Source organism: Pempheris klunzingeri, chromosome 12 (assembly GCF_042242105.1).
Source record: "Pempheris klunzingeri isolate RE-2024b chromosome 12, fPemKlu1.hap1, whole genome shotgun sequence".
Classification (NCBI taxonomy): domain Eukaryota; kingdom Metazoa; phylum Chordata; class Actinopteri; order Acropomatiformes; family Pempheridae; genus Pempheris; species Pempheris klunzingeri.
Genome location: NC_092023.1, coordinates 22661233 through 22681716, shown reverse-complemented (window position 1 = coordinate 22681716; position 20484 = coordinate 22661233). Strand labels below are relative to the sequence as shown.

General features: G+C 47.8%; 2 protein-coding genes across 3 annotated transcripts in view; both read left to right on the top strand.

The window, feature by feature from the left end:
- Positions 1-2297: 2297 nt before the first annotated feature.
- On the top strand, positions 2298-15998 carry hells (helicase, lymphoid specific). Of its 2 annotated transcripts, none has more exons than XM_070840802.1 (23): positions 2298-2515; positions 3095-3192; positions 3458-3576; positions 3877-3999; positions 4094-4126; positions 4236-4269; positions 4368-4426; positions 4514-4555; positions 4645-4872; positions 5468-5650; positions 5777-5920; positions 6594-6790; positions 6985-7078; positions 7613-7774; positions 7954-8096; positions 8315-8459; positions 8654-8737; positions 12892-13011; positions 13146-13262; positions 13359-13518; positions 13681-13777; positions 13887-13959; positions 15317-15998. In XM_070840802.1, exons 1-23 carry the CDS (start codon positions 2508-2510, stop codon positions 15335-15337), a joined length of 2484 nt encoding a protein of 827 aa, XP_070696903.1. In that variant the 5' UTR covers positions 2298-2507; the 3' UTR covers positions 15338-15998. The 2 variants fall into 2 exon arrangements, with proteins under 2 accessions (XP_070696903.1, XP_070696902.1); XM_070840801.1 differs by having other exon boundaries at positions 13887-13963.
- A 1669-nt stretch (positions 15999-17667) lies between these two features.
- Positions 17668-20484, top strand: part of LOC139210911 (cGMP-dependent protein kinase 2) — a 38889-nt gene continuing 36072 nt past the window's right edge. The window contains exon 1 of the mRNA XM_070841115.1: positions 17668-17789. Within this exon, the coding sequence (XP_070697216.1) occupies positions 17668-17789 (122 nt within the window). The remainder of the gene's footprint in view (positions 17790-20484) is intronic.

Genomic DNA, 20484 nt, shown 5'->3' with positions numbered 1-20484 from the left:
GCTGGTGTTTGCTGCACGGATAACAGCGTTAGAACAGTGCTCCTTTGCACAGCTGTGTAGAAGGTCGGCTCACGACACAGTGGCCATAGATATGTGTCTGTGGATATGCAAGCCGCTCATTAGCTAGTTAACCTCAATCCTAAACTGCCAACAGTGGCCCAGTTTCTGCTGAACACAAGTCAGGAGATTTCACAGAGAAGCCCACACAGTCCCAGCAGGCTGCGCAACAGACCAGAATCACCAGAGTGTCAGAGAGAGGAAGCATTCCAGTCAGCACTTCTCTAAAGACGTGACGTCTTAAATGTTGCATGGAACGCATCACCAAAGAGAACCAAACTGACCGTCATCTGATTAGACTTCCCAGAACCTTTAAACACAAGAGCCAGTTGGTCCAGCGCTAAAATGTCCACAGTGGGGACGATCACGTGTTCTACCCACATTTGGAATGCACCTTTAGTCAAATGGGAAGCACAGTTATGCTGAAAATGAAAATGTACATGTTTGTTGCTGCACATCATCTGAGGCAGGAGTGTGACTGATGGGACTAGTGAGGCTGCACCACAACCACTTTGATAAGGACACAGTTTGAATATTTTCTCCTCCCAAGGGAAGTGACTGTTAAAGCTGCTCTTATAAATTACAAAAGCAAACAAAGTAGGTATGCAGGTAGGTAGGTGGATATGTATTACAGAAAGAAGGTAAAAAAAAAGTAAAGAATGAAAAAAGGCAAGCCGAGATGAAAGAAAAGACATGAGGGCGGAAGTAAAGGGATGACAAAGTTAAGACCAATGAAAAATCAGCATGGGAGAAAGAAGGGACACAAATGGGGAGAGGAGGGGAGATTAAAATGGGTTAGGGGCAGAAAGAATGTGTCACATTACACATGGACAAATAAAGCAGAGATAACGGAGGGATTCATCTTCAGATGTGTTCTGCTAATAGAGCAGCATGGAGAGGAGTTCACCTGGGATCTTCATGGACCTCTGTTGGCAACAAGCAGGAAGTGACAGAGGCATCGGCTCACAGTCACTTGAGGCCACTTGAACAATGTGGAACAGAGGCCAAAGAGAGAAAGTCTCAACAGTTGGACTGATCAATAGACCTACGGCCCGTGATGAGGAGACTGCACAGGTCAGGTGTAGCTGTATTAGGGAATCTTACATTTACATTTTGATATGTAAAGTCAATGTACATGACATTATTGCCAGAGAGGCAGGGGTGATGGATGCTGTGGTGTCCTGCTTGTTTCTGCTGCCTCTTAGTGGCTAAACATGTTCTTGCATGTGTCAGTGAGAGTTGAAACACAGTAGTTTTATCTGTAATGGAGTGTTTTATTTACTGTTTTGTACATTCAATTACTGAAACTTTCAATTTGAACTCGAAATGGATCTAATGCTGGACGCATTAGATCTTGTCAAAGATCTCCAGTCAGTCAGAACCATGCTCCAGCTCATGAACTGAGACTAACAGCTATCAAAGATTTGGTTTTATTGATACCTTTATTGTCCTGCTGAATCTAACTGCCTGTGAGATAAACTAAGAGCACTTTGTCATTTCTTAGAGGAATTATTTCTTACAACTTTCTTAAACCAGAGAAAATGTAAGCAATAATTCCTCTAAGAAATGACAAAGTGCTCTTGTTTAAGCATTTTCTCTGGTTTAAGAAAGTTGTAAGTAATAATTCCTCTAACTTTCTTAAACCAGAGAAAATGCTTACACAACAGACATGTCAGGTGCGGACTATGAACTGTATTACACAGAGGTGGGGACAAACCGGGGCTAACACACACTCGCGGGAAATATTAGATGAGGTGTGACACATATTTCCCCTCAGAGGGATGCCCGTGTGCTGAAACTGTTTTCTCTGTACATAAAATGCCCTGGTGTCTATAAATAATTCACTCACTCCGCTCCTATCTAATAACTAAGTCTCTTACATGTACTGTGATGTTCGTATTTTCTTCTAAAATACAACACTACCTCCGCTCTAATCACACCAAACCACCCCATTTTAGCGACAGTGGTTTCGTCCTGACGAGCGCGAAACAGAACAGCCCCGCCCACAATAAAACTCCTCGCTGCGTCAAGTGAGCCGAATTGACGTGGAAACGGCGGAAGTACGTCAGCATTATCACCAAAATAAAAGGAAATAACGAGCTCCTGGGGCGGTTCTCGGGCGTAACGTTCGCGTTAGTAGTTTTATTTGGAAAGGAATTGACCGGACGTCCGTCCCTTGTTTCTAGCTGCAGACCAAGCCACACGTCGGGCTCATTGTACATGCCAAACGTGGAATTTAAACTGGTCTGATAGCGAACACTCCTAACTAACACCATATTTTCACACTTTAGTGGGATATACGCGGCCTTAGCCCCCCCACTGACTCTATCGGTGTCTGCTGCACTGGAGTTCAACAACTGCTCGAAAAACTTTCTTTTGTAACCGGAGAAAAAGTTCCAGAGACTGTTTGTGATAACTAGCTCGAAGCGGTGATTCAGCCGTCGGAGACCATGAGCAGGTGAGTGAGATAACCTGCAGTTTTCATGGAGCTTCGTGTTGGTGGAAGTTGACGTCGAGCGTCGTGTCTGAGAGGCTCTGCTGAAGGGGAGTTTGTACAAGCAAACCAAGAATTTGACTTGTCTCTCTATGTACAGTAGGAAAATTAGAAATACACTACAACAATAAGAAAAGAACAATATAAGTACTCCTAACAACATAACAACAACAGTATAGAATCAGAATCAGAATTCCTTTAATCATCCCCAGGGGGAAATTGCTTTTTGTTACACACAGCTCCAAAAGAATAAGAATACACTTCAAACACAAAGTAAAATATAAATATATAAAAGTATGAATAAAAAAAAAAGATGTATTAAAAATTATGTGTGTGTGTGTGTATATATATATACACACACACACACACATACATTCAATGGAGCCCTGCTGGTGTCATCTTTAAAGACATGGATGAGAGAAATCCTCCCCCTGGACTGTAAATGTTCTGATCATGTTCTGCTGATAAATGTGAATGGAAGTGCCCCCCCCCGTAACCCCTCCAGGGGAAGCTCAACCTGTGTGTTCTTTCTCATGCTGCCAGTGTGAAGGAAGAAGCTCGCAGTGTGTCCCCTCACTGCCCCAAGCCTGACGAACCTGAGGGGCCCCTGGGCACCACCGTGGAGACCGGAGCTGCCGACGGTCAGTCACAAGAGAACCCAACCTGTCAGCCCCCAGGGTCCCCCCCTAAAGAGCTAATCAAGTTTTATTAAGTGTCACCATTATGTCATTTAAGGCTGAGCTAATGAGGTGAGGTGTAGCTTGTCAGATGAATCTCCAGCAGGAACAGGGCGCCGTGTCGGGTCGTAGCTGATCAAATGTGATCGGCCTCTGTGTCGCGGAGATGTGGACTCCTTCAGGCGGTGAGCCAGCCGGCCTCTTCACCAAGCCTGTGGTTTCTTTGCAGGTGTCGGCAAGAAACCTGAGAACATGACATCTGCAGTGGTCATCACCAAGGAAATGGAGGAAGAAGAAAAGCAGCTGATGGAGGAAGGGGAGCGGAAAGAAAAGGAGATGAGGGAAAAGGTGTGCAGTCATCAGGATGTGTGTCCACACGCACACACACACATGCACACACTTTTCTTTATCTAAAACCTTGTTTAAAAAATACAAAATCTCTGTAAAACTGAATCACGGCTGGGTCCAATCACCTGTAGCACCGACTCAGATTAAAAAAAAGTTTAGATTAAATTACAACTAAAATGAAGAAAAAATCTCTCAAAAAGTCTCTCATCCGGACACAGTTCTTGTGTTCAGACAACACTTAGAACATAGTCACCAGCTGATATCCAGTCCCTAAATGTCTTTTGTGATGCTCCCCACCAGGCCCGGGAATCATGGGACAGGGACTCTCATGACATGCGGTTCAAGAGGCTGCAGCATTTGCTCCAGAAGAGCAACATCTACTCCAAGTTCCTGCTGACTAAAATGGAGCAGCAGCAGAGCGAGGTACACACTGAGTGAACACACACACACATGTGACACAGCTGGTCCCTGAGCTGAATCACTGCCTCACACTCTGCCTCTCTGCCCACAATTTCAGGAGAAACTCCGGAAGGAGAAGCTTGAAAAGAAGGTGACCGATGTTGTGCTGAAAAACACTGTAGCTTAGCTTTCAAACACACTCACTCCCCGTATTCACATAGATGGATGGATGCTTTACTCAGGCCTGTTTGTCTTTTTAGGTGCAGAACACAAAGCGTGCAGAACCTGAGAAAGGTGAGTTAATTCTCAAAGTAATACGGTTATTTCCAAGTGATTATTAAATCCTGATGTCTATAAATGTGACGTTTTGACTGTTTTCCTTGTTGAACCAGATAAAAAGAAGAGGAGGAGGGACGAGGACTACAAAATCGCAGATGTCATGTCCAAAGAAGTAAGTAGTGAGGTTTCCTTTGACTTGTCTGTTTGGCACATTAGTCCTTTACTCATCTTCTGCTTCTGCTTGGTTTTTGTCTTCCAGGAAATAATTTCACAAGCTAAGAAAGCCAAAGTGGAGGAAGCGGTAATGGTTCATTTTGTTTAGACTCTTCTCTCCTGTGGGTGGATAGAGGATGTTAGTGATGCATGTATATACCAACCTACTGTTCTCAGGACGCGGTGCCGGCGCTGAAGAAACTAGAAGCTGAGGACATCGAGAAGCTGAGCGACTCCAACCAAGACATCAAGAACCGCCTGTCGGAGACGGTGAGGGACAACGCCAAGCACCTCCTGCATCCTGACAGGAAGGTCAACGGCCAGCCGGTCCCTGCCCAGCAGCCGCAGTACTTCACCGGGGGTGTCATGAGATGGTACCAGATTGAAGGCATCGAGTGGCTGAGGGTCAGTAGGGCGCAACCAATGTGGGATTGTGGGAAATGATTATTTGTTTGATTACAGTTTTCAGCTGTTCCCAGCTCTCTGAGTCATGTAGGTTCACAGGGAGCAGCAGTACGATGGAGAACAGGTCTGCTCAGCAACTAGAGATACTACAGATGGTTATCTTCTGATTGTTTTACAGCGCACAAATAAACATGTTCACTATTTCATTGTTTTTTTTAGTCTATACGTTGTTTTTAGGGAAATTAGACTCTTTGTGCCTTTTTAAAAACGGTGGCCTGATCAGACATAACAATACGTCTTTCTCCCGATGTAATACCATGAGGCATATTTCCAAAAACCTCACTGATTACTCAAATGATGTGATCAGCCAGTGTGTGTTGCCCATGACCGCTCTCTACTCCGTTCAGTACTTCATGAAGTAAAGCTGCAGACACAGGATTACAGGATCTCCACATTAGCCTGTGTAGCCTTCGCAGTGAACGATAAATGGTGTGTTCTAGCCAGTGGGGGTCCGCAGTAGAACCCAGCGAGTGCCTGGTGGCGCTCCGTGCTGCTCAGTGTAAAGCAGCAGGCCGTGTTCCCTCTGTGCCGCCAGATGCTGTGGGAGAACGGCATCAACGGGATCCTGGCCGACGAGATGGGACTGGGAAAGACCATCCAGTGCATCGCTCACATCGCCATGATGATAGAAAAGAAAGTGATGGGTCCCTTCCTGGTGGTGGCCCCCCTCTCCACTCTGCCCAACTGGATCAGCGAGTTCAAGCGCTTCACACCAGAGGTAGGAAGATTACACTCATTCAAACACTGTCAGTCTTCAAAGTATTGATACTTATGAAGGCAGAACCTCCCAGTATCGGTGTATCGGCTGTTATCTTGTCTTAGCAGTGTCCTGTGTCCATCCCAGGTGTCTGTGCTGCTTTACCACGGCCCCCAGCCAGAGAGGGCCAAGCTGCTGAAGCAGATCCGCAGGCCTCAGGGGCCCCTCAGCATGTGTCCTGTGGTTGTCACCTCCTTTGAGATCTCCATGATTGACAGGAAACTCCTCCAGGTAGGATCCCTGCTCGCTATCATCAGTCATCATACCAACTATTACTACATTAACTAGTAATTATACCAGTGACCCAAACATGCAGGTTTACTGGGACATTTGTTTTCATAGCAGATTTTCTATGAAGTTGTCTGAAGGCTCTGAAATTAAAGTAGAGCATTACAGTGTGTAGTATGACATCACTGTAACTCCTGGGTTACAGTCGTGGACAGTGAAGGCAGTGAGATGATGTTTGAAGCACTGGTGCTTCATGTGATGGCTGTCAGCTTTATTTTTGTAAAACTACACCTGACACATAACTCTCTTTTAAAAATGTTATATGACTGCCTAATGAAACACAAGTTATGTGTCACAGGCAGCCGATCAACTTGCCAACATTTATGACCGTCGAGCGGCAACCATTAATAAGCCGATAGTTAATTTGATACTCTGCTAATCGTTTGTCAACACTTCTTCTTTCTTTGCCATCTGATTGTTAACTGACTGTTTTTAGGCTGTTGGACATTAGACCAGGCTCCCTTCACTTTTCTGACATTTTATGGACAGAACCTTTCATTGAGAAGATTCATGGTGACATTAATCGATATTGACAATAATTGTACGTTGCACCTGTATGTTACTGTTGTCATGAGTACTGTATGAGAGCCCAGGCCATCTGTGTTCTCTGCTCCAGCACTGCCAGTGGAAGTACCTGATAGTGGACGAAGGCCACAGGATCAAAAACCTCAACTGTAGGCTGGTGCGGGAGCTGAAAATGCTGCCCACCGACAACAAGCTGCTGCTGACGGGAACACCTCTGCAGAACAACCTGGCTGAGCTCTGGTCCCTCCTCAACTTCCTCCTGCCGGAGGTCTTTGATGATCTCAAGAGGTATGCAGAGTTTTGGTCTCTCACAAAAGTTTGATGTTAAAGAAGTTCATCACACTGTTTTAGCTCTGCTGTACAGAAATCAGTGCATCATGGGAAATAGTCTCTTTAAACATGTTCATTTAGATTCAGATTGACGTTGAGTTTGTAAGAATTGAGCAAGCAGCAGGTTTGACCCCTCCACTTTTGCCGTGTAGCTTCGAGTCGTGGTTTGACATCGACACCCTTGGCGAGGCTGAGAACGTGGTGGCCGCTGAGCGCGAGCAGAACATCCTGAGCATGCTGCATCAGGTCAGGGTTTCTAACCATCACCACACGAGAGACGTTTGACCGTGATGCTGTGTGTTTGATATGAGGGCTCAAACAAAAGCACATACACACAGTCACAGAGGTACAGAGCAGTAGAGGATCAGTATTTACCGGAGGGATGAGTAGAGTGAAGGAGGGCTCAGACCACTTCTTGTAACCAGTGCCCCCCCCCAGTCAGGACAAGTCTACTCTTTCATATAGTACACAGTGATCTGCTGTAATGAAACACAAGGCACAATAACAGACTGTGTCATGCTGAGAATAAAGTGTCTCCATAGTCCAGCTCTGACATGATGGTTGACTGTACAACCATTTTCTTGTCATTAAGACCGAAATATGAATTATTCCAATATTAGAAACCTCAGCTGTGTCAGTTAACTTGTCATTTCCATCTGTATAGACTTCTTTTAATTGGATGGTGTCAAAAACACACTTGGATTGGCTTCCCTGCGGTGCGGCTGAGGTTTGTGGTGACACAGAAAATGAGCGTTTTCTAAAGATTTTCTCTGACTTCAGATTCTGACTCCGTTCCTGCTGAGGAGGCTGAAGGCAGACGTGACACTGGAGGTTCCTCCCAAGAAGGAGATCATCGTCTACGCTCCCCTGACAACCAAACAGGAGGCCTTTTACACCGCCGTGGTCAACAAAACTATTGCCAAGATGCTTGGCCAGGAAAAGGTAACACAGTGTAGTAACCAGTGATGTAGTTTCGGGGTGGACCGTAGCCTGGGTGGACCGTAGGCTGGGCTCTGTGGGCTCATTCTCCGCTGGTCACACAGCCAACCACCGTGACACAGCTGCAATATGTCGTTATTGTTGAAAGGCCTTGAAAATGATTGGAATTATGGCTTGTGTAGACGGAAGCTCCTGTAGCACTGACGTCGAGCGGCAGGCCGAAGCGCCGCAGTCGAAAGGTGGTAGACTACGCAGAAAAGGGTGGAGACACACCGTACGACCTGGAGAAATATCTGGAAAGGGTCCAAAAGGAGCTTGAGCTCAGGTCAGCACTGTCTACACACGTCTCAGTAACTGGATATAACTGATGCTTACTCAGCGTCATGAGTTTTATTTCTTTACCTCATTACTATCACATACTTATTTCATTGTTCAGTCCTCTGTTACCGTTACTCTATATTCTAACCTGTGTTTGAAGGCGCTGGTTGTGTAACAAACCCCGTGGCTGTCTGCTCACGCTTCTTTTCCCCTCGTCTCCTCCAGCGCTCCCCCAGTGCTGGAGGTCCAGAGCCCGCTGGACGCTCAGATTAGCCTGAAGCTGCAGAACATCCTCGTCCTGCTAAAGAGATGCTGTAACCACCCCTACCTGGTGGAGTACCCCCTCGACCCTGTGACTCAGGAGTTTAAGGTAACTCGCTAACCTCCACTTGTATGGTGGAGTTCACCATAGCTCCAGCTGCTGTGGTGTGGTGTGGTGTGGTGTAGAGATAGGGAAAGTAGGCGAAGAGCAGGAGTGAAGCAGATGAACGATGTTCTTTCAGAGTGATGTTAAAGAAGCAAAGTTAGCGTGACAGTTAATCATGTTTTCTTTTTGTCCTGCAGATCGATGAGCAGCTGGTACAGAGCTCCGGGAAGTTTCTCATTCTGGACAGACTGCTGCCGGCACTAAAGAAAAGGGGGCATAAGGTGAAATGGGACACTAGGGGCCAAATATGTAACTACATGTCACTTCATCAGCAAAGGTGGAGAATTAAGTGACTAGTGACTAGATGTGTGGCCTGGTGCCATCAGCTATGAAATAATATTGATGTAGTGTCTCATGGCTACGGATGCCTCTCCCTAACATGTATTCAGTAACCACCCCGACCTCACATGTCTGGTCGTGCACATCAACAAATAATTTCCACAATACTGTTTTCTCTCTGATCCTGGTCCTGGAGCCCAGAGACACAAGTGGGGGTTCTATTAAATCACTAAGCCTAGAAAATATAATGAACATGGTTATCCATCCATCCATTTTCAACCGCTTATCCGGGGTCGGGTCGCGGGGGCAGCAGTTTTAGCAGAGATGCCCAAACTTCCCGGGCCCCAGACACCTCCTCCAGCTCATCCGGTGGGACCCCGAGGCGTTCCCAGGCCAGCCGAGAGACATAGTCCCTCCAGCGTGTCCTGGGTCTTCCCCGGGGCCTCCTTCCGGTGGGACATGCCCGGAAAACCTCCCCAGGGAGGCGTCCAGGAGGCATCCGAAACAGATGCCCGAGCCACCTCAGCTGGCTCCTCTCGATGTGGAGGAGCAGTGGCTCTACTCCGAGCCCCTCCCGGATGGTCGAACTCCTCACCCTATCTCTAAGGGTGAGTCCGGCCACCCTGCGGAGGAAACTCATTTCGGCCGCTTGTATCCGAGATCTTGTTCTTTCGGTCATGACCCAAAGTTCATGACCATAGGTGAGGGTAGGAACGTAGATCGACCGGTAAATCGAGAGCTTTGCCTTTTGGCTCAGCTCCCTCTTCACCACGACGGACCGATACAGCGACCGCATTACTGCAGACGCTGCACCGATCCGCCTGTCGATCTCACGCTCCATCCTTCCCCCACTCGTGAACAAGACCCCGAGATACTTGAACTCCTCCACTTGAGGCAAGGACTCTCCACCGACCCGGAGATGGCAAACCACCTTTTTCCGGTCGAGAACCATGGCCTCGGACTTGGAGGTGCTGATTCTCATCCCAGCCGCTTCGCACTCGGCTGCAAACCGCCCCAGTGCACACTGGAGGTCCCGGCCTGACGAAGCCAACATGACAACATCATCCGCAAAAAGCAGAGATGCTATCATGCGGTCCCCAAACCGGACCCCCTCCGGCCCCTGGCTGCGCCTAGAAATTCTGTCCATAAAAACAATGAACAGAACCGGTGACAAAGGGCAGCCCTGCCGGAGTCCAACATGCACCGGGAACAGGTCTGACTTACTGCCGGCAATGCGAACCAGACTCCTACTCCGGTCGTACAGGGACCGGACAGCCCTTAGCAAAGGGCCCCGGACCCCATACTCCCGAAGCACCCCCCACAAGATGCCACGAGGGACACGGTCGAATGCCTTCTCCAAGTCCACAAAGCACATGTGGACAGGTTGGGCAAACTCCCATGAACCCTCGAGCACCCGATGGAGAGTGTGGAGCTGGTCCAGTGTTCCGCGACCAGGACGGAACCCGCATTGTTCCTCCTGAATCCGAGGTTCGACTATCGGCCGTATCCTCCTCTCCAGTACCCTGGAATAAACTTTCCCGGGGAGGCTGAGGAGTGTGATCCCCCTATAGTTGGAACACATCCTCCGGTCCCCCTTCTTAAAAAGAGGGACCACCACCCCGGTCTGCCACTCCAGAGGCACTGTCCCCGACCGCCAGGCGATGTTACAGAGACGTGTCAACCAAGACAGTCCCTGTACATCCAGAGACTTGAGGTATTCAGGGCGGATCTCGTCCACCCCTGGTGCCTTGCCACCGAGGAGCTTTCTGACCACCTCGGCGACTTCGGCTTGGGTGATGAACGAGTCCACTTCTGAATCCCCAGCCTCTGCCTCCTCAATGGAAGACCTGGCGGTGGGATTGAGGAGATCCTCGAAGTATTCCTTCCACCGCCCGACGACATCCCCAGTCGAGGTCAACAGCTCCCCACCCTCACTGTAAACAGTGTTGGTGGGGTACTGCTTCCCCCTCCTGAGGCGCCGGACGGTTTGCCAGAATTTCCTCGAGGCCGACCGGTAGTCCTCCTCCATGGCCTCCCCGAACTCCTCCCAGGCCCGAGTTTTTGCCTCCACAACCGCCCGGGCTGCAGCACGCTTGGCCTGCCGGTACCTGTCAGCTGCCTCAGGAGTCCCACGAGCCAATAAGGCCCGGTAGGACTCCTTCTTCAGCTTGACGGCATCCCTTACTTCCAGTGTCCACCACCGGGTTCGGGGATTGCCGCCACGACAGGCACCAGAGACCTTACGGCCACAGCTCCGAGCGGCCGCGCCGACAATGGAGGTGGAGAACATGGTCCACTCGGACTCAATATCTCCAACCTCCCCCGGGATCTGTGAGAAGCTCTCCCGGAGGTGGGAGTTGAAAACCGCAGCGACAGCGGGTTCCGCCAGACGTTCCCAACAGACCCTCACGATACGCTTGGGCCTGCCGAGTCTCTCCGGCTTCCTCCCCTGCCAGCGGATCCAACTCACCACCAGGTGGTGATCAGTTGACAGCTCAGCCCCTCTCTTCACCCGAGTGTCCAGAACACACGGACGGAGGTCAGATGACACGACAACGAAGTCGATCATCGACCTCCGGCCTAGGACGTCCTGGTGCCACGTGCACCGATGGACGCCCTTGTGCTCGAACATGGTGTTCGTTATGGACAGTCTGTGACTAGCACAGAAGTCCAACAACAGAACACCACTCGGGTTCAGATCGGGGAGGCCGTTCCTCCCAATCACGCCTCTCCAGGTCTCACTGTCGCTGCCCACGTGGGCGTTGAAGTCCCCCAGTAGAACAATGGAGTCCCCAGTCGGCGCACCATCCAGCACCCCTCCCAGGGACTCCAAGAAGGCCGGGTACTCTGCACTGCTGTTCGGCCCATAGGCCGAGACCACAGTGAGAGACCTGTCCCCGACCCGAAGGCGCAGGGACGCGACCCTCTCGTTCACCGGGGTAAACTCCAACACATGGCGGCTGAGCTGTGGGGCTATAAGCAAGCCCACACCAGCCCGCCGCCGCACACCGCGGGCAACACCAGAGAAATGGAGAGTCCAGCCCCTCTCGAGGAGCTGGGTTCCAGAGCCCAAGCTGTGAGTGGAGGTGAGCCCGACTATATCTAGCCGGTACCTCTCAACCTCCCGCACAAGCTCCGGCTCCTTCCCCCCCAGCGAGGTGACATTCCATGTCCCTACAGCTAGAGGCTGTCTCCGAGGCCCAGGTCGTCGGGGCACTCCGCCTCGACCGCCACCCGTGCCACATAGCACCCGACCCCTACGGCTCCCTCTGCGGGTGGTGGGCCCACAGGAGGTCGGACCCACGTCATCTATTCGGGCTGGGCCCGGCCGGGCCCCGTGGGCAAAGGCCCGGCCACCAGGCGCTCGCATGCGAGCCCCAGCCCCGGGCCTGGCTCCAGGGGGGGGCCCCGGCTGCGCCATACCGGACGACGTCACGGTCCTTCGTTGTCTTCTCTTCATAGGGGTTTTTTGAACTGCTCTTAGTCTGGCCCGTCACCTAGGACCTGTTTGCCTTGGGAGACCCTACCAGGGGCATAAAGCCCCAGACAACATAGCTCCTAAGGATCATACGAGCACTCAAACTCCCCCACCACGATAAGGTGGCAGCTCCAAAACACATCCTTCAGCGGCTACCTGGGAAATACTCTAAATATTACTCCTGAAATTGATAGAAACTAAGTATTTACACAGCAGGAGGAGATTCTGTTCATGAGAAAGGAAAAGGGAATAAAGTGATGAAGCAGTTCAAAGGTGCACGTAATGTCACAGAAGTGTGAGAAAAGAAACTCCACTGGAGGTTAAATATATCTGAATGTCGTCAGACAGGCAATAAACATGAAGACAAAGAAGGTGGTTCAAATGTCAAACAACCGTCGCTTTCTATCTGGAATACAATACAGTTGTTCAGAATAGAATTATTAGGCAGAGAGGGAGTTCTTGTAATATAGTCAGCATATCCTGTACTAGTGTTAATTGCCATTGGTGATTGAGTGCAGCAGTCTGCCCTCACTGTGGTGCTACTGTGTGTCAGAAGTCCTCTGCTCATGCTGTTTGTTTGATTTCTCACGAGTGTGTGGTTGATTTGTTCTTGTCCAGGTTCTGATTTTCAGTCAGATGACATCCATCTTGGACATTTTGATGGATTACTGCTACCTGCGGGACTTCCAGTACAGCCGACTAGATGGCAGCATGTCCTACGCCGACAGGGACGAAAATGTGAGTTTTGAACTGGACGAAGAAGACGGTGCACTTGGAAAGCCTTGAGGCTCTGGTATCGATCCAGAAAGGACAACAAACAAACAAACATGTTGCTGTGCACAACCGTGAAATGTCGTCTTCTCCTCCCCCAGATGACCAAGTTTTCCAAAGATCCAGAGGTGTTCCTGTTCCTGCTGAGCACCAGAGCAGGAGGACTGGGGATCAACCTGACAGCTGCCGACACCGTCATTATCTTCGACAGTGACTGGGTGGGGGCACATTACACACCACTGAAACATTGTCATAGTAGTTATTTAAAGTGACCCCAGTACATCATTTTGTGTGATGCTTCCTTCCCCTCGTAGAACCCGCAGGCCGACCTGCAGGCTCAGGATCGCTGTCACCGCATCGGGCAAACCAAACCGGTGGTGGTGTACCGCCTGGTCACGGCCAACACCATCGACCAGAAGATCCTAGAGAGGGCGTCTGCCAAGAGGAAGCTGGAGCAGATGGTCATCCACAAGAGTCAGTGGCTTCACATTTAATACGACACAGCCTCCTCCTGACACCCTGCACTGCAGCAGTAGATCAGTGTTGTTTTCTGTCTCAGTGCGCCACACTGTGAACTGTAAATATTCTCTATTTCTATATATATTCTATCTTCTCTGTTCTTGCTCTCCTCCGTAGATAAGTTCAAAGGTGGGAAGGCAGAGTTGAACCAAAGTAAAAGCTGTATGGATTTGGATGAGCTGAGGGAGCTTCTCAAAGCCAGAGGCACTGAGAGGTAAGAAACCACCCTCCCCTCCAACAAGTTTAATGTCCAATCTTATGTTCAGAGAATGCAATGGAGAATGGAGAGAGTGACGTTTGGCTGTAACCTTTGTTCCACTCAGGGAGGTGAAAGCATCCAGGGGGAAGGTGATCAGCGATAAAGACCTGGAGGCTTTGCTGGATCGCAGTGACTTAGTGGGTGAGGAGAGACACCACGCAGCACCTTTCAGGGAGATTTCCTTGAATAAATCATGGTGGGAACAACACAGGCCAGATCACCACCCCCCCACCAACAACAACACGACCTGTAAAGCTATCATTAACAAATGATCATACTTTGTGTTTAACTGAAGACGGCCTTTGATTATTATTTTTTTTTAATATAGCGCCAATTCATAACCGCGTTATTTCAAGATGCTTTCCATAAAGAGCAGGTCTAGACCAAACTCTTTAAGAGAGATTCAAGAATCCCCACATGAGCAGCATCAGGTATTATATTAGGCAGCAGTGGCAGGAAGAACTCCCCTTTAACCCTAGAACACTAAATTAACAGTAATGGCACGTTTCCACTAGTACCTACTCAGCTCAGCTCGGCTCGACTCGGCTCGGTTTGGTTGCGTTTCCACCAGCACTAGTACCTGGTACCAGGTACTATTTTAGTACCTCCTCGGCCGGGGTTCCAAGCGAGCTCAGTCCAGCTGAAAATGCGACGTCACCAGACTGCAGGCCACTGATTGGCCAGAGAGCGGCGTCACTTGATGAGTCATGAGAGCGACTCGTTCACAAGAATCAAACCTGCCGTTTTTAAAACCCCGGAAACAGAGACCGGGTGTTTTTATTATTTCTGTGAACGAGGTAAACGGATACACGCAAACCAAACCCTCCATGTGCTTAGTTGTGTTTGTTTGTGCCGTATACAAATTACGCTACTGGAGTTTCGGCCCGCCTTGCTATGACGACCCCGCCCACTTTGAGGTGGTACGCTACTGTACTGGAAACGCAGTCGAGCCGAGTAGAGCCAAGTAGGTACTAGTGGAAACACGCCATTAGTGACACCATCACTGACGTCGGGTATATTTTACCCGATTAAAAAAATACTTCTCATCAAAATATATTAAAGGAACATTCAGTGCTTTTGCTGTCTTTTTGTATCCTTGTCCTTGTTTCTAACATGCAGCTGTGAACAAACCTCTAGCCAGTCCAGGTATTTGATGTGTTACCTACCTCAACCACACCTGATGCAACTAATGAGGCCCTGGATTAGTTACATCAGCTGTGCTTGAGACAACACCTGGTTTGCAAATGAGTGCTCAATGAGGGGTTGTGTTCAGGGGGTGGAATCATTTCGAGATTGCAGTCGTACATTTTGCATTGCGTTTGGAGAAACCACCTGTAATGTTAGTTGAGCTGTTTCAGTTGTTCTTGTTTGAGTTTCTAAAGAGGACAAAGCCCACAGATGTGTTTGTAAGGTGCACTTTGCATTTACCTCAATAGCTATGTGGAAGTATTGACCATGATTTCATGAACTGAAGTCAAGTATTTATGTTTCCAGATAAAGACCAGGGGAACATGAAGAAAGAGAAGGTGGGAGTCTTCAGAGTGATCGATGCCAGAGAGTCGGAGATCACTTTGACCTGAGGATGGTTGAAATCGTCCCATGAACCTCTAACCACGGTCCCTCCACCTACACGGCTCACAACTACTGTCACTTTTAGTAGAGACTGAAACTTAAATATCCTGAAACTGCTGTTTGTAGCCTTTAAAGTGTATTATTTTTTTTTTTGTCTTTTACTTTCTTAACTGCCTGTTAGACCTGATAGCTTTTTTTTGTTCTTGTGCTGATATGGTGTTGAAGATGGCCTGTGGTGTTTGGAGGCAGTCAGTGAGATCTGCATGTCAAAAGATGAACTGGGAAAAAAGTTTTGGTTTCCCCAAGTTCCTCAGCTCATCTCCTCCCAGGCAGCGGCACTGAGACGGTCACTGGACAATAGAATCTTCACTTTCAGGAAGCTGTTCACAGAGAACCTTTTTTTTTTGTTCGCTCCATCTGTCCTCTGGCTGTTATGCATGGAGTCTGTGTAAGAAGACGCCGCAGTAGGGACGGGATCTGGTCAGGTCCGTCAGCTTGATTCTCATTGGGCCATTCGAAGCAGTTCTCTTTAACCATGATGTAATCAAAGCACTTTCGTGTTCTTCCATGTCTTTTTATGTAAATAAACTATAATTTGCTGTCATTATGTGTTTCTCCCCCCTCAGAATTTAATCAACAATATTGCTTTGATTTCTAGTATTGAATAGAAATATATATAGAAAATCTGCTTTTTAGTTTTGGCTCCCTTTATGATCTCTTAAGGTGATCTGTAGATCATGTGATCCCCCCCTCCAGCCCCTCAGCAGGCCGACTGTCTCCACCCATTGAAAGCCACCTGAATCCACTCAGGAGTCCACCATTATTCTAACATTATGTATAACTGCAGCTCTAAAGCAAAGCACATAGATGGTAGCAAAGTGGAGTGTGCAGACGGGCTGTAAACGGCTGCTGCAGCCATGTCTGGTGTGAGAAAACATTCAACTAGAAACTATGGAAATCTGTTCTAGTAGGACCTCAGAATACAGGATGAGCTTTAAAAGTGTTCTAGTCTATTAAAGTTTTAATTATGTTCCACCTGTCTGCCCAGTAAGAGGTCCCAGGCCAAGCCCCCTCCTGACGTCAGAGGGGGGGCCCGTTTTGAGCATGCAACCTCTTCCAGCAGGCTGACGGTCCCAACCGCTGAAATCTGAATCCACCTCGCTGTCCTCCATTGTTTTCTGCCTGCTGAGGCTGCAGCACATGTCCTCCCACCGTCTGAGGAGGTAGAGACTGGAGCGTTTACCTAAACATTGAACTAAGACTGTACTTATATCGTGCCTTTCTAGTCTCCACTACCATTCAGGGTCCATGAAGGGTCCCAGGCTTCTTTCATGGCAGAGTCCAAACCAGGACAGTTTGAGGCACCTTGGCCTTTCTGCCAGAGTCACTCTCTCTCCTGCACATTATTTTAGTTTTCACTCATCACTTCCTCACACTACATGTTTCACCCACACATGCACACACCCTCACCACTGATCATACTGAGAAACCACATCCCATCATATTTTCAGTTCATTTTGTGATCAAGATTATTTCTCTTATGTAAATAAATGACTCCTTATTGGCCCTCAGGCTGCGTCTTTCTCCCTCTACCGTCAGTGAGTCATGAGCCATTAGCTACAAGGCCACCAGGGGTTGCCAGATACTTCCACTTCACCAGCAGATCCAGCTCACGGGCACAAAGAACCCTCCCAGCATAGGAAAATGTCATTGTGCTCGTAGACGGCAGCCAAAGAAGACGCAGCTGAATTCTCTGGGAAGTATCAAACAGTGATCATGTAGTCAGTGTTTCAGAGCGGGACTGTCCTCTTCAACACTGTCCTCTGCCACTCTGTAAGTAAACCATGGAAAAGGATCTTTTTCTTGATAAATATTGTGGGAGAATCTGAAGACTGCATGCTACAGAAACCCGACTTGAGACACAGATAGTGCAGTGGCAGGTGTAGCAGGTGCTGTTTTTTAACATTAGAGACACAAACTACGTGTGACATTTTATCCAGCCGTGAGCAGTGAGTAAAAGATGATTCAAGGCAGCACTGTTGGTGACAGCATTCTGCACACCTGAAACAAGATATTTGCAGAGTTTCATTTCATATTAGGCATCATAACGCATTGAATGACATCTTAAGTCAAGAAGAATGGTTGTCATTTTCATTTCTGTAGAACATTCTAACACTTCAGAAAAGAGGCATTAAAGAAACAGAGCACTTTGCCCAGTTGCAGGACTTCCTCTGTGTCAGTCATCGAGTCAGTCGGACCTGAGGGCCATTTCTATGGTGGCCAGCCAAAGCCTGGCCATGGGCAATGGTTCGATAAAAGCCCCACAGGCTGAGGAGAACAGCTGCCTGGCCCCCATCCACACAGACCCTCCTGGCCTGGACACAGACGTCCTCAGGTTAGCATCAAATTCCATGTTCTCTGTTAGTATGCTTTTCATACTTTGATTTCATACTATTCTATTATTTCATCCTATGTGTTCTGTTGAGCTTTTCCTTGTGTATGTGTGTGTGTGTGTGCTTTGTTGCATATACCTTTTATTTGCTCCACTGGGGATGAATTGGGTTGAAAAGATCTTTCAATTGAATTACTACATGGTATTTCCAGTATGTCAGTACTTGTGTATTTCTGATCACAATTCAGGCAACATGCAGCGTACATGCAGTTTAAACACAAACACAATCTACATCTACAACAACAAGATGTCCTCCAAACTGACAAGATCTGTCGTTTATCAGTGCCTTCCAACACAGCTGTTACAAAAAACTGGCTCAGGTTTGGTTCGATTTAGGCTCAAAGTCGATTTGATGTGGGTTTTAAAAATGACTTCGTTAAGGTTAGGAAAAGTCAGGTCGTGTCATAGTCAAACAAAAAAGTTGTTGATTCAGGGGAGGGAACTGGAAACTGCCAAGTTCAGTCCAATCGAATGTGAGCCAGCCGAAGCAAATACAGTAACATGGAGAATGCCCGGTGTCTGCTCTTGGCTCGGGTGAAGACAGGATTCAGACATACAGTGGGGCAAAAAAGTATTTAGTCAGCCACCAATTGTGCAAGTTTTCCCACTTAAAAAGATGAGAGAGGCCTGTAATTTTCATCATAGGTACACTTCAACTATGAGAGACAGAATGGGGGGAAAGAATCCAGGAAATCACATTGTAGGATTTTTAATGAATTAATTGGTAAATTCCTCGGTAAAATAAGTATTTGGTCACCTACAAGCAAGCAAGATTTCTGGCTCTCACAGACCTGTAACTTCTTCTTTAAGAGGCTCCTCAGTCCTCCACTCGTTACCTGTATTAATGGCACCTGTTTGACCTCGTTATCAGTATAAAAGACACCTGTCCACAACCTCAAACAGTCACACTCCAAACTCCACTAAGGCCAAGACCAATGATCTGTCAAAGGACACCAGAAACAAAATTGTAGACCTGCACCAGGCTGGGAAGAGTGAATCTGCAATAGGTAAGCAGCTTGGTGTGAAGAAATCAACTGTGGGAATTATTAGAAAATGGAAGACATACAAGACCACTGATAATCTCCCTCGATCTGGGGCTCCACGCAAGATCTCACCCCGTGGTTTCAAAATGATCACAAGAACGGTGAGCAAAAATCCCAGAACCACACGGGGGAACCTAGTGAATGACCTGCAGAGAGCTGGGACCAAAGTAACAAAGGCTACCATCAGTAACACACTACGCCGCCAGGGACTCAAATCCTGCAGTGCCAGACGTATCCCCCTGCTTAAGCCAGTACATGTCCAGGCCCATCTGAGGTTTGCTAGAGAGCATTTGGATGATCCAGACGAGGATTGGGAGAATGTCATATGGTCAGATGAAACCAAAATAGAACTTTTTGGTAAAAACTCAACTTGTCGTGTTTGGAGGAGAAAGAATGCTGAGTTGCATCCAAAGAACACCGTATCTACTGTGAAGCATGGGGGTGGAAACATCATGCTTTGGGGCTGTTTTTCTGCAAAGGGACCAGGATGACTGATCCGTGTAAAGGAAAGAATGAATGGGGCCATGTATCGTGAGATTTTGAGTGAAAACCTCCTTCCATCAGCAAGGGCATTGAAGATGAAACGTGGCTGGGTCTTTCAGCATGACAATGATCCCAAACACACCGCCCGGGTAACGAAGGAGTGGCTTCGTAAGAAGCATTTCAAGGTCCTGGAGTGGCCTAGCCAGTCTCCAGATCTCAACCCCATAGAAAATCTTTGGAGGGAGTTGAAAGTCCGTGTTGCCCAGCGATAGCCCCAAAACATCACTGCTCTAGAGGAGATCTGCATGGAGGAATGGGCCAAAATACCAGCAACAGTGTGTGAAAACCTTGTGAAGACTTACAGAAAACGTTTGACCTCTGTCGTTGCCAACAAAGGGTATATAACAAAGTATTGAGATGAACTTTTGTTATTGACCAAATACTCATTTTCCACCATAATTTGCAAATTAATTCATTAAAAATCAGACAATGTGATTTCCCCCCATTCTGTCTCTCATAGTTGAAGTGTACCTATGATGAAAATTACAGGCCTCTCTCATCTTTTTAAGTGGGAGAACTTGCACAATTGGTGGCTGACTAAATACTTTTTTGCCCCACTGTATTTATGGTACATTAGGTCAAAGTTAAAATATGATGCAGGATCTGATAAGATAAGATAAGATATACTTTATTTTCCCCGTGGGGAACTTTTTCCTGGACTCTGTCCAGCTGCAGTTTACAATATAGAAAAACAACACTAACAACAATAGAAAGAATTAAAATTAAATAAAAGTGCAGCAGCAGCATACTTCACAGAAGTAAGTATACATGTGTAGAGAAATACATACATAAGAAATGCACACATATACTGTATATACATACACACACATACATACATATATATATATATACATAAGTATGTACAGCACTGCTGCATATATTCCACACACATGAACATTGCACCATGTAGCTTGTGGTTGTTAAGCAGTTTGATGGATGTTGGCAGGAATGAGTTCTTGTAGCGGTTCAGCCTGGTTCTGGGGACCCTGAATCTCCTGCCGGAAGGCAGTAGCTGGAACTCATGTTGCAGAATGTGAGTTGGGTCAGTCACA

Coding starts and splice junctions, on each gene's coding strand:
- hells (XM_070840801.1), top strand. Junction 3,577..3,876: donor AAAAGGAGATGAGGGAAAAG/GTGTGCAGTCAT, acceptor GCTCCCCACCAG/GCCCGGGAATCATGGGACAG. Junction 4,000..4,093: donor TGGAGCAGCAGCAGAGCGAG/GTACACACTGAG, acceptor CCACAATTTCAG/GAGAAACTCCGGAAGGAGAA.